Here is a 16,639-nt window from a genome sequence, read left to right on the forward strand (position 1 = left end):
CCATATTCAATTATTTAAGCATTTAGAAATAGTGTAGATAAAAAAAATACAGTAAATCGCCAGAAGCCAACAGGTTTTATTGCTATCATCTAGTTCTCTCTATTTCTCATATATGAAGACATAAAAACATTATTTTGCAGTAAACAATACTATAGTCTTTGAACATTAAAGGTCCAATGTGTAAGAATTGCTCCCATCTAGCGTTGCGATCATATATTGCAATCAACTCTCTTGCACCACCCAGTTCAAAGTAAGTATTACAGCTACGGTAGCCTTCACACTTCAAAAATATGGTCTCTTGCTCTTTTCAATATCCTTTTTCTTTTTCTGGGCAAAGAAGAAATTTGGATTTTGAATATGTGTGGTCCTCCATGTTTCCTTCTAAAAAAACTTGCCGGGGCCGGGAAGCTACGATACCCATTAGCAACACCTGTGAGTTTATCATGTGACAGTGAAAACGCGAAAGGCGGAGCAGTATATCCTGTATGTCCCTTTCCGGCTAAAGTATTTCAAGATGGCGCATGAATATGGAGCGTCTACCCCAGTTCATAATAATGCAAATGTAAAATTTCAAGCCAAAAGGAATACTTGGAATTGATGGTGGTGGTAAATATTCATGAAAAAGGACAAGTTTGTGAACGGGCAACACAGATTTTGATAATGAACAACTAAACACGTTACACACTGGACCTTTAAGGAAAAAAGATCATCATCATTCTTTGAGAAGCCTATTTCAAATCCAACGTACAGTATGTACCAAAATCAAGGTTACAATTTAAATTACACACCCATAAAATCATTAAAATTTCACCAAGCTCATCCCAATTGACCAATACTAATAAAATCAAATTATGGAAAAAAAACATGAAAATATATTCAAAGAGAACAAAAAATCAAATCATGTTCAATCATTAAAAACAAGAATACACCATATTGGCCTAGTGGCTAAGACGTGAACCATTAAAACCACAACGTCCATGGTTTAAAATCAGACTGGGAAACTTTGCTGCATTTCATCTCTCTCTCTCTCTCTCTCTCTCTCTCTCTCTCCCACATTTTCTGTTTGCCTCTGATCTATAATCAAAAATGCATTACCAAAAATAGAAAATCTAAAATCTCTCACCATGTAGTTCACCATAAGCAAACTCAAAGTACATATCAAAACAACACTTAAAGAGTACAGGGACAGCAACTTGACAAAAATGGTTGAGACTAAATCCAGAGGCCTGACGTCAGTAACCAGTGGGTCTGCAGGACCTTCAGTGGGGAATCTGGCCTCGGCTGTTTCTCTCCACGGAGCAAACCTGAAACGTCCACCAGAGCTGTCATATCATCATCTATCATACCATCCGTCTGAATCATCAGTTTCACTCTAACGTACCTGTGCATGTCATGGACTCTGCTGCTGGGCCTTCAGTTCATTGTAGTAATTGTTCACCTCCTCAAGCTGCCATGTAACATCTAAAGAAAAGCATTGTTTAAAACAAGTCTTATTGATTACACTATTGGAAATTTGTTGAGTATTTTAAGTGATAATCATTTTTATTTCATTACGTTCCCTTTACCTAGGATTGAGTCACCATCTGTCTTGAGTGACAGCTCGATTGATTCCTGCATTGTTTTCTCCAGCTTCTCCAGGATCTCCTCCTAAATTAGCATCAAAATCTTTATCACTTATCACTCACAATGTCAAATATTGCATTCAAGGTTACTTAACTGAATCCTAAATTAATTAACTGTTGAGATGTGTGTTCAGAGGGCTGCTCAAACTGACTGTTAATAGCTACATCGTATTTTGTATGTTTCTGTTTTAAATTAATAACAATAGTTGAATGTTTGTGAAAGTTCAAGTTTCAGAGTGATGCATATTCTGCTTGGATTTAGAAAAATCCTTCATTTAAATGATGAGAATCATGGATGTGCAGCACGTTTTACTTTATCATCTTCATATGATGTATTATAAAATGTCACAAACCATCAATTCTCTCAGCTGTTTCAACAATTCTTCTTAAGCCTCCTCAAACATGGTGTTCTTTGCAGCACGTACGTGCTTCTCAAGAGTGTCTCTCATATTTTCCAGCGTGTCCTTTCCTCTAAAATTTGTGGCTTCTACAATAAAACAGAAAATTGTTGTCATTTTTTATGCACAATCATAATGAGTGTAAATGTGTATTATTACAGTGTCAAGTTGCTTATGTCATGTTCTTCTGTCTTACCGTCGTAGGCTTCTTGCATGTTTTTCCCAATTGTCACGGTCAAACTCTTGTAGATTATTTTCTTACGCTCCCGGATCATTTTGTTGAGTTCTGTCTTAATTTTGTCTTCCTTAAAAACAGAACATAGAGCATAGATCACTATACTGTGTGTGTGTGTGTGTGTGTGTGTGTGTGTGTGTGTGTGTGTGTGTGTGTGTGTGTGTATATATATATATATATATATTTTTTCTTAAATAAAATCAAGGTGATAGAAATACATGTAATGCTTATCTTTCGAGATTTTACCAGTAAAGCAGTAAATTATTTTTTTTTGACCTGCTTTCTATCAGGTGGAGGTACACATTCTTTTGCCCACTTAGGTCAGACTATCACAATTCTTCAGTATGTGGACATGAATTGGGGCAGGGTCAGCTTTGCAACAACAGTCAAAGATCCTATCCAGACAAAAATGGCTTGCTAAACATTAACTTTAATAATAGAATTCTCCATTTACAGTGCATATGTTCACAGTTAAAAATAAGATTATTTGTGTTCAATGTTTAGTCTTTATTCCAGACATTAGTCACAAACTTGATGTCCGGATTGATTTGCTCACCCTTCAGCCTTCGGCTTAGTCTCCCTAACCTGGACAATCAGCTTAATAATGGACTAATGGATAGGACGGTGTTAATCTCATCTCTTACCTCTGTCTTGAGAAATATCAGCTGCAGTTCAACATCTTTGTACTTTTTAATCAGACTCTTTGTGTCAAGTGAAAACTTAGTGATGACATTGTTGAATTGTCCATACTTTCTTTCATTTCTGAAACATGTTAACACGTTGAAATGATTCATAAAGGTAGCATTGACAAGTTTGATAATGTAATTTGTATATATGTATTATATTACATAATTTACGTATATAACCATACAATTTAGAATGGGTTAAAGGGATACTTCACCGATTTAGCATTAAGCTTTGTATCAGCAGAAACATGGTAGTATTTTTGAATGTCTGTGCTCCCCTCCCTCATGTCCCCCTGAGACCAGAGATCTCTGGGTCTGGGTCTGGGTAAAAAATCTTCCGATGACGTAAAATGACGATTTTTGCGTCAACGGAAGATTTTTGCCCAGAGGCAAAGGACTACAGCCAGTTTAGGAGCTACTTCCGCATAGCTCATAGGGGGTTGGGTCCCAGAGACTGCCGAGGAAAAAACGATCATCATGTCATCTTGAATCCTCGCTTAGCTTCTTAGCAGCAACTGTATTCATCCTGAAGGATATTTTAGAACAACAATTATGTGCATTTAAGCTACCGCACACATGTACCACCGGGATACATGGGTACAAATCGGAGAATATGCATGAAACTTTATTACAGACAGAATACTCGACACACTACGTGAGCTTCGCCCGCCCGCTATCGAGACCAGCAATGTTGCATCTGGCCGGTAGGGACATCATCAGCTACGCTAGACGGCCATCTATTCCATCAATCCTGCTTGCAAGTGTCCACTCATTAGACAACAAACTGGACTACATCCAACTTCAACAAAACTCCCAACACGAGTTCAGAGACTGCTGTGTTTTTGTTGTTGTGGAAATATTGCTGTACCGGACCATCCAGCTACCAGGTCTGCTGCTCTGTTGCCGGGTAAGACTAGTGGAGGTGGGCTGTGTTAACACGGACTGCTTGGTGCAGAAATTGGGTGCTTTTAACCAACTAACTGCTAACTGCTGGTGGAGTTTGTGACTGTTAAATGCCGACCATTCTACATTCCACGCAAATTTACGGCTGTTTATACTCGGTGTTTACACCAAACGCTAATGCTAGTAGCTATGTGTTAGCTGAACTTTAAGGAGCATAATGTGTGTGCACTAAATGTAGCCTATTTCGTATGTCGTTTTTATATAAGGTCGTTTTTATATATTTTAAATGTGTAACACCACTTGAGCCACGGTGAAACGTTGTTTCGTGTCTATGGTTGAAATGACAATAAAACACACTTGTTGAGTTGATCGTCTCACTGTCTGTCTGTAAAGGGTAGGCGTGGCTTGGGAGTAGAGCTAAAGCTGCGAAACAAGTGCATTCTGGGATTTGGTGTCTTTCATCCACATGAGCCAAAAACGAATTTTCTGGCTTTTCTCAGCCTAGAATCCACCAATTTATAATTTTTTTTTCACATTTCTCCTACACAAGTGACCCAATTTAAAGATATATTCATCTTTCCAACGGTGAAATATTCCTTTAATTCTACACTGTTTGTAAAACAGGTCAACACAAGGTTTTATGTATTCATCAGGTAATTTCTTACGGGAAGGTCTTCTTGAATTCTTCGTCAATGCTGTCAGTCAGGCATGAAGCTAACTGCCCATTGAGATTTATTTGTTTCCCTTTTTTTGGTTTGTGGGTGCCGTCTTTCTTAACGACACACTTCAATGTCTGGTGAAAACCTCCACCTTTTTACATCTTCACCTTTTTTCATCTCTCTGAAACAAAAAAGAAACGTTTCAAAGACATATTCATATTAAGTGCTAAATTAGTTGTTGTAATGTAATTATAACTCAAATACGTACAGGACGTATGACCAACTTCAAGACACTTTCACATGACATTGTTGATCTTTCAACCCCCTCACTGAGGCATTTTTCAAAAGCCTCGTAGGCCTCTTTCATGGGTTTTCTGACTTTATCAAGTTCATCCTTCATCTTTTTGTCAAGGTCTGTGCACACATCTGTGTTTTTGCTAGCCTGAAATCAAACACCACACATTCAGTATTTAAAAACTATATTTCAACCTGAGTGGATTTTCTTTCATAACAGTATTGATTCTTTCTTTCTTTCTTTCTTTCTTTCTTTCTTTCTTTCTTTCTTTATGAAATTCTGTTAGTCTTGAGTATGATCACCCTTTCTGTGTCCAGCTCCTCTGAAGCAACTGGAAAACAACTACCTTGATGGCTAAATATTCTCTATGGATGAGATTATCCTTTCAGTGTTTCAGTGGCATTAAAACATAGTTACTCCACAAAGATTTGAGAAGTCTGTCACTTCTTGTCACTCATCTTTTGACTGAATTTGAACATACTTTACTTCACCTTACTTGCCATGAATATTATTTTCAGTCAATAATAATGACAATGAAAGAAGTTGTGTTACTTGATCTTACCCGTCTATACTGCTGGCACCTTGAATCAGAGAGAGAATCCCACAAGCTCCAGACACATAGTTCACTGTTTCTGAGTGACAGTCATTGAGTTTTTGCAGAAATTCCTTAAGTTTGGGTATTTCTGCAATTACACATACATAATATATTTACATACATTTAAATGTCATAATCTCATTTTTGTTTAAAAGTAAAGTAAAGTAAAACAAAATATGTACTGGAGCTATTCATTTTCTTTTATCCACAAAGTGTTTATATATCTACCAGTGTGTGTATGCATCTACCAGACACCTACCAGTTTCATCTGGGTTTAGATAGTTTTTCTCTAGAAACTCGTTGGAGGACACTGTGAAAACTTTCAAACATTCATCACTGAATTGTTTCTGAAAAAAAAGGTTTTGATTTTAAGGCAGGCTTGCAGTTGTAGACAATGTTAATCTTTCAGTCAATGAAACTCACCTTGATCGCCTTTTTCTTCGCTGAATTGTTCGCTCACTGTTTTCTTGGCTTGAATGTTTCTTTTTACGTATGGCTTCATGGTCCCTATAAGAGAAGATTTACATCAAGTGACATTTTATACAGTCTTGTATACCAACCTGAAATTATAACATATTTTTGCATCACCTCTCAGACTAAAGTTAAGGTCAGGATGCTGTTCATAGACTACAACTCAGCATTTAACACCATTGTTCCTGACATCCTGGTGGACAAGCTGACCAACATCGTCCTCCCCCCCTCCACTTGTGCCTGAATCAAGAACTTCCCGACTGACCGCCCTCAAGCGGTTAAGGTAGGCACCACCTGCTCCTCCACCCTGACCCTCAGCACAGGCTCCACCCAGGGCTGTGTGCTGAGCCCTCTCCTGTCTTCCCTGTACACGCATGACTGCACATCCATCCACCCCTCCAAAACCATCATTAAATTTGCGGATGACACTACGGTCATCGGCCTCATCAGTGGAGGGGATGAGACTGCGTACAGGGACGAGGTCAACAGGCTGGCAGGTTGGTGCTCTGAACACAACCTGCTACTCAACACCAGCAAAACTAAGGAGATGGTCATAGACTTCAGGAGACACAAGCCCCAGCCCCACTGAGCATCAACGGGGTGTCCTCCTACAAATTCCTTGGGACATATAGCCGAGGACCTCTCCTGGACTGCCAACAAATCTGCGGTGGTAAAAAAGGCCTGTCAGCGACTGCACTTCCTAAGGATACTTAGAAGGAACCATCTGGAGGAGAAACTGTGAGTGGCCATTTACCGCAGCACCATCCAGAACGTCCCAGCGTGCTGCATTACGGCTTGGTATGCCAACTGTAATATGGCGGACATAAAGAACCTGCAGAGGGTCATAAAGACAGCACAACGCATCACTGGCAGTCCCCCTACCCTTGCTAGAAGATATCGCCAGCACGAAGTCCCTGAATTTATAAAATGTGTGTACGCTATGTCTAAATGATGTATATATTGCTTCCTTTTTAGGGACTGTTCGTTATTTATTTAAGGGGCCACCGGAGGAGCTTTGGGACCTTTAGCACAAAATGACATGACCCTCCACTCGCCAGTAAAAAAAAAAATTCTATTCTATTCTATATTCTAAAATTTTAAGATTTGGAAAAAAGGCATGACCCTCACCCAACAACTCATCCATAGCTTCTGCCCCCTGTTTGCTTTTATTACTTATATTTATTATGCACTGGCCGAGGAAGCATTGCAATTTCATTGTATACCTGATGTGCAATGACAATAAAGATTCTTATCTTATCTTTAGTTTATTTAGTTGTTTTGAGTTTATAAGCATTTATTGATTTCTAAAAGAATTTCCTTGAAATAATTCCTCCATTTAAAGCCAAATGACTATTCATTATTTATTTATTTAAATTATTGCAAACTTTAAGTCCAGTTACAGTTGTCTGAACATCCATGGTTACATTGCTAACAGGAACAGCTAACTTATTTTAATAAGTGCCAATTTTAATGGCGCCAATTTGCCAAAACGTAAACAAATACACAGGTGTTTTGGGAGTGCCGTTGTCTCAATTTTTTTTGAGAATGGTCCACTGTGTCAGGCTTCACCTCTGCACCTAAACTAACAACGAAGCATTTTCACAGCATTTTCTACCTGTGGCATGAAAATATTATCTGTACATTTGCTTGTGTAAACTCCTCTTGGCCACCACACATCAGTGCCTCATTTTGGATGTTTAATTTAACTACTCTTAAATCACTTACTTAAGATTCAAATCAGATTTGGAGCAGATAAAGTGAATGTGCTGACACTCGCCCCCATTTCCCATGAGGCTGCTGGCACTTTCCAGGATTTCCCAGGCTTCTTTCTCTGCTGCTGCTCGTTCAATGTCAGTCACAATCCACACAGTAGAACAACTTCCAACTAACTGAAGGGGCATAATAGCAAATTTCATTATGAATAATTCCTTATCAGAGCTTCATAATAACATAATGTCACAGCTTCCAGATAACACATACACTACAAACAGCATTGTATGTGAATAGATTACCTTTTTCCACATCTCGTCTCTGCTCTTGTTACGGTCCCCATTTCCAGGAAGATCCACAAGTGTGACATGCTGGAGAAGATCATTTTGAGGCACCCTCACAGTCACACACTTCACCAGTGGCCAGTACCACCTCTTTAGACTTTCTTTGTCTTCTGAGTCACGTCTTGTGACTCTTGTGAATCTGACAAGTGTTGTAGATAGCTCTTCAGCCTGCATATATTAAAACATTAAATTAAGGCAAGGCAATTTATTTGTATGCACAAACACTATTTTTTTTTTACAAATTGCATAAAATAACTATAACAGGATTAGACAAAAAAGAGCAGTTAAAGAATGCTGTTAAAATAATATAAAAAATAATAAACAGTAAACCAGAAATGGAGACAAAAGTAAAACTTTCTGCAATAGCGAACAATTAGGTTTTAAATTTAGATTTAAACATGATCAGATTTTGACAGCGCCCACAAATATGGGAGGTAATTACCAGTATGTTTATCATAGAATAGAACATCCATATGGTTCATACGGATAAGAAACTGAATTAGGTCCCAAGTCCGTAAGTGGTAGTATTTCATTAAATCAATTATCAGAATAACTGGTAACAAGTGCAGCTAATAGGTGTAATGAGTTATTATTTTGTTTTCATGTAACGCTTGTAACTTACTGATTCACATGGCAAAATCTTATTCTTGTTTTCGAGAAATTCTGGAATTTCACTGAAATATTCTTCCTCCATGAGCATTTCAGAGGTTATGTTTTCCTTTTCTTTTCTTCCGTACAGTGCTGACAGCTTTTCCTTAAAGTCAGGATAATCGTCATCTTTCTGACTTGCTTTATCACCCAGAAAATGAAACATCTCATCTTTCCACTCCTAAGAAATAAAATGATTTAGTTAAATTAAGTTTAATTGAATAATAATCAGCAACTGTATTTCTGCAGCTGCATGATAGCTTCTAGTGCTAGTAAACAAAAACATTCAGTTAATTTTACCTCTTTTTGAATGAACTCAATGTCCGCCTGATAGGTTTTGTTCTGTTGGTTAGCATCTGTGTTAGCCTCGACTTTGATCATGACTGATGTACATGCACTGATACTTCCAGAGGGCAAGAGATTCTTCTCTCCAATGACGGCATTTATCAAAGAGCTCTTTCCAGCCCCAGTTTTACCAAAGACACCGACCAACTCCCTCTTGTCTGTCTCCAAATCATCGATTTTATCCCTGTTGAAAATGGGTGAATTTGGGAAAAGATATAAACAATAAAAGATATTGTCAAAATAAGGAAGACATCCATCTATGAACAGCCTACTCAGCATAATTTAAAGTGGCTAAAATCAATATTTTGATATTAACAACAATAATAATAAGTTCTAATATTAATATTTATGACTGTGTAAGGTTTTATAACACCACATTATGTAATAACGCTGCATTATGTAATAACTTCACAAAATATATATAAATATATATATATATATATATATATATATATATATATATATATACACCTGCATTTTGTAATCAACAGCCTAACACAATACTGTCTGTAATAATCTTCTCTGCATTAGCCGTTTGACCTGTGGTGTCCCCCTTGGTATTATAGTTGACTCTCATCTTAGTCTAAATAGTAGCAGTAACAAGATCAGCTTTTTCTTATCTCACAAATATTGCCAAACTCAGAGACTTTGCATCAAAAGCCAATATGGAAAAAACTAATTCAAGCTTTTATTTCTAGCAGAGTTGACTACAGCAAGGGTCTGCCAAAAAAGCCCATCAAAAAGCTTTTTAAAATTCATTCAAAAGGTCTGCTGTGGCCTGTCAACCACATAATTGAACAGAAATCAATGCAACTTCTTTTTAAATCAATACATGGAGTGGGAGCAAAATACATTACAGACATGATTAAAGGGATATTTCACCGTTGGCAACATGAATATAATTATATATATTTAAATTGGGTCACTTATGTAGTTAATTACTTGTAAAATTGGTGGCTCCTAGGCCGAGAAAAGCCATAAAATGTGTTTTTGGCTCATGTGGATGAAAGACACCAAATCCCAGAATGCACTTGCTTTCACTGCTTTAGCGTCCACTCCCAAGCCACACCTACCATTTACAGACAGACAGTGAGACGGTCAACTCAACTCAAGTGTGTTTTATTGTCATTTCAACCATATACACGAAACAACGTTTCACAGTGGCTCAAGTGGTGTTACACCTTTAAAATATATAAAAACGACATTATATAAAAACGACATACGAAACAGGCTACATTTAGTGCACACACATTATAGGCTCCGTAAAGTTCAATGCATACTAGCATTAGCACTTGGTGGGCTGTAAACACGGAGTATAAACACAGCCGTAAATTTGCGTGGCAAGTAGAATGGTTGGCATTTAAACGGCCAAAATGACGCTAAATTGAGCGTCAGCGTCAGTTCTGGCAGGCCAGGTAGTCAAGACGCTGCTAACCACAATTGGTCAACAACATGGTCTCATCAGCTGATCTGCAGCAGCTGATCTGCATTAGTGCATCAGCTGGTCACTCCCCTCACTGCTTAATGGCTACACTCAACAGGGCGCGCTACTTAAGCTGTTTCAGTTTTGCTCCTTCTGCTTGCTGCCTTAGCTCCTCCTAAATGCTGCTACTTTAGCTTGTTCCTACTGCTGCTGTAGTTTGCTCCAAATGCTTTCTGCTCACTTTTTGCTACCCACCTCCTCCCCTGCTCCACCTTGTTGTGTATAACATGGCATTTGCTTCTATGTCATCGTTGCTGCTCTGGTCATATGGGGAATAGTTTAGCTCTCCCAGTGTTAAACTGTGTGAGCGTCCCCTAATGCTGCTGCTGTCCCCTGAGTCACTGCTTTTTCATGGTGCTCATGAAAGGTCAGGGGACTCCTCTGAACAGAGCCATACCGCCAAATTTAACTCATAATTCAATAAATTCTTAAATCATTTATTGTCTGTGTTGTTCTTGACGTTATGGCCCTGACAGAAATGACGATTTTTGCGTCAATAGAGGCTTTTTTCCACACCCACAATACAGAGAAAGCCAGTCTCAAGGGGACATGAGGGAGGGAAGAATGGTCATTTGAAAATACTACCGGTTTTCTACTGATACAAAGCTTAATGCTAAATCGGTGAAGTATCCCTTTAAGAGTACACCCTGCTAGGCCTCTCTGGTCAAGTGGGAGTGGGCTGCTGCAGTTAGTAGTCGGATTCGAACCCTGCTACATGGGGCAAACACTCTTACTGGGTGAGCTTGAGGTCGCCCAAGAGTGTTGATATTTTTAAAGGCAAACTTAAAACCTACCGTTTTTAGTCAGTCAAAAAGTTATCTTTTAATAAACAACTTATTTATTCATTTTCTTTATCTATCTACTTATGGTCTATTTATTTATTTATATGTATGTTTGTTTTAATTAGTTTTATAATTTATGTTATTAGTTGTTTCTAGTTGTTTTTTATTGCACTTATTTATGTATCTGTATTTTCTGGATTGTGTTTTTAACAATCTACAGTTTACGATAGCCTGACAAGTCAGACCCACATTAAGATGTTGGGTCTGGGAACTCACCATTGACAGGGGTCAATCCGAGGGGCAGGATAAACGGTTGTCTTTCAATTTCCCTCTGCACATAATAGGATAGCGCTACAACCAGGCAGAGCAACGAAGAAGGTAGCGAAGCTAGTTGATAGAATTAAACTTTTTCTGTATCCAGTCGGCAAAACACTGAACACATCTTCCTTTTTAAGAATGACTTCAGTGCCGTTCTTTGTTCTTAACTTTAACTTAACTTTAAGTCTCCCAGAAGACCGCTGTTCCCAGCAGCAGCAGCCATAAGCCCGCCCACTGACTCTATACACGATGTGATTGGCCTGATCAGAGTTTGGTTTTTCCAGCTCCCAAGCCTAGACCTCCCGGCTGCAAATTAAATTTGCTGCAGTGTGTCTACATTTCTAGGCTACAATTTATGTACTTATAAGCAACTTTTTAGAGCTTAGATTTATTTTATTAATTTATGTATAATATATTCATTTATGTATAATATATATATATATATATATATATATATATATATATATATATATATATATATATATATATCTTTGGTTTTAAGTGTCATGCTGTTGTTTCCTTCCTGTTTTAAATTAAGTCATTTTTGTCGATTTAGGGGTGGGTGGGTGTGTAGGTGGGTGAACGGGGCTGTGTGTGTGTGTGTGTGTGTGTGTGTGTGTGTGTGTGTGTGTGTGTGTGTGTGTGTGTGTGTGTGTGTGTGTGTGTGTGTGTGTGTGTGTGTGGGGAGGATATTGTATGAAGCACTTCGTGCTACATTTACATGTATGAAAAAGTGCTATCAAAGCCGGTCCCCGGAAAGCCATTCCACTCCCTATTCATCCCCATTGTACCGAATTTGTTTGCAGTTCCACCATAGTTCCACTGGGGATGATCGCAGTCCAGTGCAAAATGAATGGAACTCTATGCAGCTGGATGGCTAAATTTGTCTCTTTCGCCTGATTGTTGTTGAGAAACCTCAGATTTGATTGTAGTTTTTGCAAGTTTAACATGGGTTATAGGTCTAAAGTTGAATGAACGAGTACTTATGTCCTTTTTGATTTCTTACAGGGTGAGTCGTTGTTGCCCATAACACGCTGAATGAATGCTGATTGGTCAGTGAAGGACTGATTATGATCCGAAATCCCACTTGACGGCATCCGAAGCAGAACCAGAATGTCAGAGTGAATATTTCCATAGACAGTATATAATGGACCAATAGACGCCGTGTTGCTCTGAACGGAGACCAGTGAAGGCTATTAGAAGCACTTTTCCAGTGATGGCCAGCTTTACTGCGCAGCCTCTAACTGAGAGAGACAACGTAAATGTGACGTGAGCAACGTGTCTGAAAGTTGTAAGTCTTCTGGTAGCTGTGCCAAGAGAAATCTCAATCATTCCCAATCTTACAGAGACAGAGAGCGTGGGTATATGTAAGGAGATAATATGGGCACAGGCTAATTATTGCTAACTAAAATGCTAGTTAACATTAGTAATTAAACCTAAACAGCTCATGTGTTTAAACTGCCTGCAAGCTTATCCTGTACTATACGGTAATTCCTCTACTGTGTGACACAATTGTTAGCCTATTTTACAAAAACGTCTGCTACGGGGCCATAACGTGAGATACAAGGTAATGGAGCCTTTTATACATTGTCGTGTTTCTTTAGAAATAAACAATGGACAAATAGAGTCTTTAAACGCTTCAGATGTAAAGTTATTCGCTGTCAAGTGACGTCAAAATGAATGCTAGTCAGTGGAATGCTAACGGGAGGGGATGGCTAGGTAGCATCAAAATGGCGCCATAGGAGGTTCGAGTTCTGAAGCAAAGCTTACCCCTTGAATATTTCGGCATGTTCTCCCCGTGGGGTCGGAAATCAAGCTGTTCCACTTAACTGCTCCCTCTAGAGGCCTGGAAAACTTCCGTTGTGTAATCTGGATGCAGCGTTTTTTTGTTGCATTTGTTTTCGGGTTTCGTGTGCTTTTCTTTTGCATCGTTTTTATTATTGGCGCGTTTGTGTATTTGGTTGTATTGTGTGTGTTGCATCGCGTTTATGTATTTGGTTGTGTTGTGTGTGTTTTGCATCGCGTTTATGTATTTGGTTGTGTTGTGTGTGTTTGCATCGCTTTATGTATTTGGTTGTGTTGTGTGTGTGCATCGCGTTTATGTATTTGGTTGTGTTGTGTGTGTTTGCATCGCGTTTATGTATTTGGTTGTGTTGTGTGTGTTTGCATCGCGTTTATGTATTTGGTTGTGTTGTGTGTATATGCAGCGCGTTTGCTGAATGCTGTCCATGTGTTGTCAAATTAATGAAATTGTTTTCTTAATTTGCTTGTGTTTTGTCTATTTGCATGTGTTTTCTTAAGTTGCAGGGCGTTTGCCCTTGTCGGCCACCATACTGATTGACTGATTGATTGATAAACGATGTGTACAGACAAAAACGATGTGTACAGCTTTCCCATAAACTGTTATTTATAAAAATAGAATGTGGGAACCTCACGCAAAACTTCAGACCAGGCGTAGACACAGTTTTATCTGGGCCTATACAACAAAGAATTTAGAGAACTTATTTAACTTAATACTTACTTCAGGAAGTTGTTGAGCTTGTTATCTTGGGCCGGTAGTCTTTTCTTAACCAAGCTCATGATGATTTTCGCTTTAGTCAGTATTTCTTCAGTCAGAATACAATAAAAGAACTATTAAGTAGGAACCTTGAACCAGTGTATCCACTAAGCAGTAATGCATAATGAAGCACTTTATCTACCGAGTAAATATAGGATGCTTTAGAGTATTTAATCACATATATTATGGCAACTTAGCACAGAAGAAAACATGGTCTGAGTTTTAAACATTATCAAGGTAAAAGCTGAGGTTAAGTTCATTTACTTAGAAGCATACATATTACATACATTTACGTCACATGTAACATGTAAGCTGGGGACTGTTTGAGGTGACAGACAGCAAATAAGCAAGTATTTTATGTGGCCAAAATATAAACAGACATTTGCTATACAAGTAAAAATGTCATTACATAAAATGTTTAACCCTGTAGTAGGTTACCATTGTTTGAAAGTATTATAAATACCTGAGTCTGATCGTGGTTTAGTCTGGCCACAGTGTCGTTTACTAGCTGGTGATTGAGATTTGCTGGACTCGCCCTGAAGATCCAACTTTCTCTTTTCTTATTAGATTTTTTTTTAAATGAAAAAAAGAAAAGTCTGTTGCATGTGCCTCTCAAAATATTCAAAAGTTTTCTCAATATAGTTGCTTAGTCAAAGTAAGATAGTATTGCCTTGAAAACATCAATAAACACTTAAAGGTGCTCTAAGTGATGGGACATGTTTTTAGGTTACAACATTTTTCATCACATACAGCAAACATCTCACTAGCTACCGCTAGCTGCCTGTCCCCTGAACACACTGTAAAAAAACGGTCTCTGTAGACAGCCCAGGCCCCCCAAACGGCAACAAAAACAAATTGAACCAACCTGCCCCACGAACCATAACAAACAGTGTTCCAGCCAATAACCGACAAGAAGGAGCTGGTTGAGCCATCATTGCAGCAGCGTTAGCACGTAGGCTACTTCCACAATGCATATTCATGGCTCAACGAGCTCCTTCTTGTCAGGGGACAGGCAGCTGGCGGATAGTAGACATGTTTGCTGTATGTGAGATGTTTGCTGTATGTGACAAAAACTTTTTAGTGCCTAAAAAACGCATCACATCACTTAGAGCACCTTTAATGTAATTTATTAAGATACTGTGTATCTCACCTTTATTACTGGTGTCACTGGTGGACGGACACACCTGTGGATGAGCAGGAATGTTTGACTATAAAAGTAAATAAATCATATTTACACAAATGTTGTCCTCTACCAGAGTTCTACAGGCTTAAACACACATATTTATAATTTAAACATCGAATTTGCATTTATGTTCTCCTTCAATCTGGAATGACACCGAGGGAAGTGGAGTCCAGTAAAGGGCCAACAAGTGAACCCATTCAGAATCTTTTTTCCCTCAGTCCACAACACTGGTAACCTGACTCCGCCAGATTGATTGCTCGCATTTGCTCGGCATATCCATGTGGGAACTTTCCGTTGGAGAACTTTTGGTTACTGGTTAGCTGATTGGATGAACCATCTGTTTACCACCTATGTTGGTGATAGACGGGCCAAATCAACCAATCAGATCCACGAAGCGTGTAGAAAATACAACCACAAGCCCGCCCCTGCTGCTGCAGGCAAAGCAACATGTCGGTAAAGGAGATTTGCCGTTTGTGTAACGACATTTAGGAATAAAAGGCACAATTTCAGGTTCCCGGACCATATTCCAAAAGAAGGATCCAAGAAAAAAAAAGCATTAGCGGCCTAACAGAATTAGGGCCACCGCTGTCTGAAAATACTGGTTAGCTGATTGGATAAACCATCTGTCTATCACCACCTAACCCACCTCAAAACCAACGCTGATTGGCCCGGTCGTTTGGCTAACTGCTCCAAATTTTCTCTGCCTCAAGATGCCAGACTGATCTGCGAGTTGAAAACTGGAGCTCGCGAGATCAGGGACGGTCTCCACGAGCTACAACACTGGGATCCAATGAGACAATTCTTCAGTCAAAGATGACTTTGTCTCAGGACAATGGAGAATAGAGGCACGTTCACTGAATTGAATACATGCCTGGGAAATTCAATGTGATCCTTACCTGAGCAGAAACAGCTTCTTCATGCTCCTGTTGATATTGCAGATAAAAGGTAGCACTAAGTAATAATGACTAAGTAGCTAATAAATTGCAAGGCCATGGAAAATGTTGAACAGTCAGTGAAAAATATATAATCTGAGTGTAAGAGCCACAGTAATTGTAAGTTCTTTACAGGTGAAATACATGAGGCACAGTAGCATCACCAAGGCGGGGCAGAGTGTGTTACCTGCTACACAGACTCTGTCTTTGTAGCGTGTGGTTGCATGCCAGCTTCACGGTGTGCATACTGAGTTTTTCAAGTTGGTTATGCAGGTGTGGTGGTGTGGGAGGGGGTGTGGGGAGGTGGTGGCTCAGGTGAGCAGGTAGGGAGGACTGATTGCTACAGCTGCAGCGAGTTGTCTGATTATGTTCTCCTTTAAAAGCAGTAGTGAGCCGGACAAGCGGGGGAATGGCTGACTCCAGAGAGGAGACGTGGACACTGTGTGGTGAGCTGGACAGCGCAAGTTTTGCCC

General features: G+C 39.0%; 1 protein-coding gene and 2 long non-coding RNA genes across 4 annotated transcripts; all 3 read right to left on the reverse strand.

The window, feature by feature from the left end:
- Positions 1-630: 630 nt before the first annotated feature.
- On the reverse strand, positions 631-4,645 carry LOC114570008 (uncharacterized). Its single transcript, XR_003694447.1, has 7 exons — positions 4,510-4,645; positions 2,900-3,017; positions 2,217-2,325; positions 1,976-2,109; positions 1,566-1,647; positions 1,382-1,461; positions 631-1,304 (listed from the first exon to the last, which is right to left on the reverse strand). It is a non-coding gene; the product is annotated as an uncharacterized LOC114570008 (long non-coding RNA).
- Positions 4,646-5,812: 1,167 nt separating this feature from the next.
- LOC114569424 (nuclear GTPase SLIP-GC-like) lies at positions 5,813-8,740 on the reverse strand. Its single transcript, XM_028599233.1, has 4 exons — positions 8,541-8,740; positions 7,877-8,086; positions 7,590-7,753; positions 5,813-5,900 (listed from the first exon to the last, which is right to left on the reverse strand). The coding sequence occupies exons 1-4, from the start codon at positions 8,730-8,732 to the stop codon at positions 5,813-5,815; spliced, it is 654 nt and encodes a 217-aa protein (XP_028455034.1). The 5' UTR covers positions 8,733-8,740.
- A 152-nt stretch (positions 8,741-8,892) lies between these two features.
- LOC114570382 (uncharacterized) lies at positions 8,893-16,400 on the reverse strand. 2 transcript variants are annotated; one of them, XR_003694494.1, is made up of 6 exons: positions 16,354-16,400; positions 16,131-16,157; positions 15,202-15,235; positions 14,515-14,610; positions 14,016-14,100; positions 8,893-9,095 (listed from the first exon to the last, which is right to left on the reverse strand). It is a non-coding gene; the product is annotated as an uncharacterized LOC114570382 (long non-coding RNA). The 2 variants fall into 2 exon arrangements; XR_003694495.1 differs by lacking the exon at positions 8,893-9,095 and adding an exon at positions 9,421-9,494.
- Between the last annotated feature and the right edge of the window lie 239 nt (positions 16,401-16,639).

This window comes from Perca flavescens, chromosome 15, assembly GCF_004354835.1.
Source record: "Perca flavescens isolate YP-PL-M2 chromosome 15, PFLA_1.0, whole genome shotgun sequence".
Classification (NCBI taxonomy): domain Eukaryota; kingdom Metazoa; phylum Chordata; class Actinopteri; order Perciformes; family Percidae; genus Perca; species Perca flavescens.